Genomic DNA, 1,982 nt, shown 5'->3' on the forward strand with positions numbered 1-1,982 from the left:
TAATGTATGTCTACTTATAAAACACCAAATAAACAAATAATAACCACCGTATGTCCAAAATATAAAACTTTGCTGACCATATAAGCTCTCGATATGCTTCAGACTGAAGTTCAGTAGCATGAGCATCCTACTTTCGTTTTAACAGGATGAACTTCGCAAGGTTAAGGTCAAGTCAAGTTAACCAGTTTTTTTCTGCAAAAATATCGAAAATTTCTAAGTAATTATAAGTCTACTAACACAAATTTATTAGAATTATTGATATTTAACTATTTTTTGGAATTATTTCTTTATTTTCCTTTATATTAGAGCAAGTTAGTAGATATTTATTATGTAACGTGTTTATCTGAACAATAGGGTTCTTTATAAGGGATATATGATTTTCCTTGTACTCTGTCTGAGTAAAAATGATTAGGAGATACAATAATTTTCCTTTACTCTTCCTGAGTATAATGATTCTGTATATAATTCAATATTATCCTATCAGAGGCTTTACCGAGGGCTATCTATTTATATGCAAGTGACTGGGTAACTTAATTCACCGCGCTTTCTTGGTAAAAGGGTTCCTATTAATATAGAGAATCAGGCGCCTCGATCTTATTAGACCTACTACCTCCTGACTCTCAAATTAATTCCCCTAATACCCTACCGCTGATGAACTTATCTATTCCTACCCTAGCCTTACGTTTTCCTGTCGTCTTCAATGTGTCTTCTTCGCCGTCTGACTGCGATTATTTGAATCTGCCAATTGCACCGACTTATATACCCTTGGAATAATCTATTTCCAAGGGGTGTCAGGTCATTCCATTCTATAGGGGTGTTATATAGGTTTCTCTTACGTTTCACTACCCACGCCTCTGATATCGTGCGTCCCGCACGCCAAATCAATGAGAATCATATAGATATATTTTTTTTGGATGTATTTATTTACTTATATATTTTTTTTTTGGTATTACTATATATTTTTTTTAAAGACATATCTAGAGTAACTACTTGTTACAACATGCATAGCTATAAAACAAACATGTGAATCCCGACTAGACCAAACATATGTCCACATATTCTTGTGAACTGTACAAAATAAAGCAGTTAATCATTCCAGATGTCCTCTTCTAATCGCTCGACTACTTCACCATCTTTTTGAAATTTCCTCGTGACCCTGATAATTTTCTGGTGACTCTTTTCTGCCTTGATTGCATCAGTTTGCGTTTCAACATCAACTTTCTGTACTTTCTTCTGACAGCAAACACAGTGTTGTTCATCAAAAGGCTCATTTTGGACATCGGAACCACTGTCGCTAGGTTCCACTACCTCTTCAGTTGTTGTGGGCAGATCTTTTGTCACGGTTTCTTGGACGCTAGCATTTCTTCGCTTAATCCCTGGTAAAACTGGAGATGTCTTCTTTCGGTACGTTCTGCCAGCTTCTAAGTCCACATCCTCAAACAGAAGTTGACCAGGATCCTTCCGCCAGTCTTCCTCATCTTCAACTTGTTTTGGTGTTTTATTCTGGTCAGTCGTTTCTTGATTTGGGTGTACTCTTTTTACATGTCGAACTAACACAATCTTTTTGCTAAAAGCTTTATCGCAATGATCACATTCAAATTTTCTCTTGTTGATATCTTCCATACCACAATTCAGGATATGTTTACCCCACTCGTCCTTGGTTGGTAAACGACTAAGGCAAATACAGCACAAAAATCCAGGTTTTCTTGGTGTAACTTTGGTCTTCGGCATTCTGTCTTACAATCTGAAATAAATACAATCATATTAAACATTGTAATCAAACTCATATTCAGAATGCCATGCAGGCCTTTTTCGTTGTCTACGACCTGAATAAGCTAATTCTATTTCATTCAATTCTGAATTTCCTAACATTTCCATACGAGTTTCATCATTGTCAATTTCAACATCAGCACCCTGATCCTGATCTTTTGAAATGACACTCTCATTTTCATCTCTAAGGACCTGAGTCCCATAAGGTCTTA

General features: G+C 35.9%; 1 protein-coding gene across 1 annotated transcript; it reads right to left on the bottom strand.

Annotated features, from left to right (window-relative positions):
- Positions 1-1,086: 1,086 nt before the first annotated feature.
- On the bottom strand, positions 1,087-1,731 carry LOC134229688 (uncharacterized). The gene has a single exon (XM_062711455.1). The coding sequence runs from the start codon at positions 1,729-1,731 to the stop codon at positions 1,087-1,089; it is 645 nt and encodes a 214-aa protein (XP_062567439.1).
- Positions 1,732-1,982: the final 251 nt, after the last annotated feature.

This window comes from Saccostrea cucullata, unplaced genomic scaffold (assembly GCF_032062105.1).
Source record: "Saccostrea cucullata isolate Sc308-1 unplaced genomic scaffold, CSIRO_AGI_Scuc_v1 ctg208, whole genome shotgun sequence".
Taxonomy (NCBI): domain Eukaryota; kingdom Metazoa; phylum Mollusca; class Bivalvia; order Ostreida; family Ostreidae; genus Saccostrea; species Saccostrea cuccullata.

What these genes read in the sequence shown, in the direction of transcription:
- LOC134229688 (XM_062711455.1), bottom strand. Translation starts at nt 1,731, where the DNA reads ATGCCGAAGACCAAAGTTACACCAAGAAAACCTGGATTTTTGTGCTGT.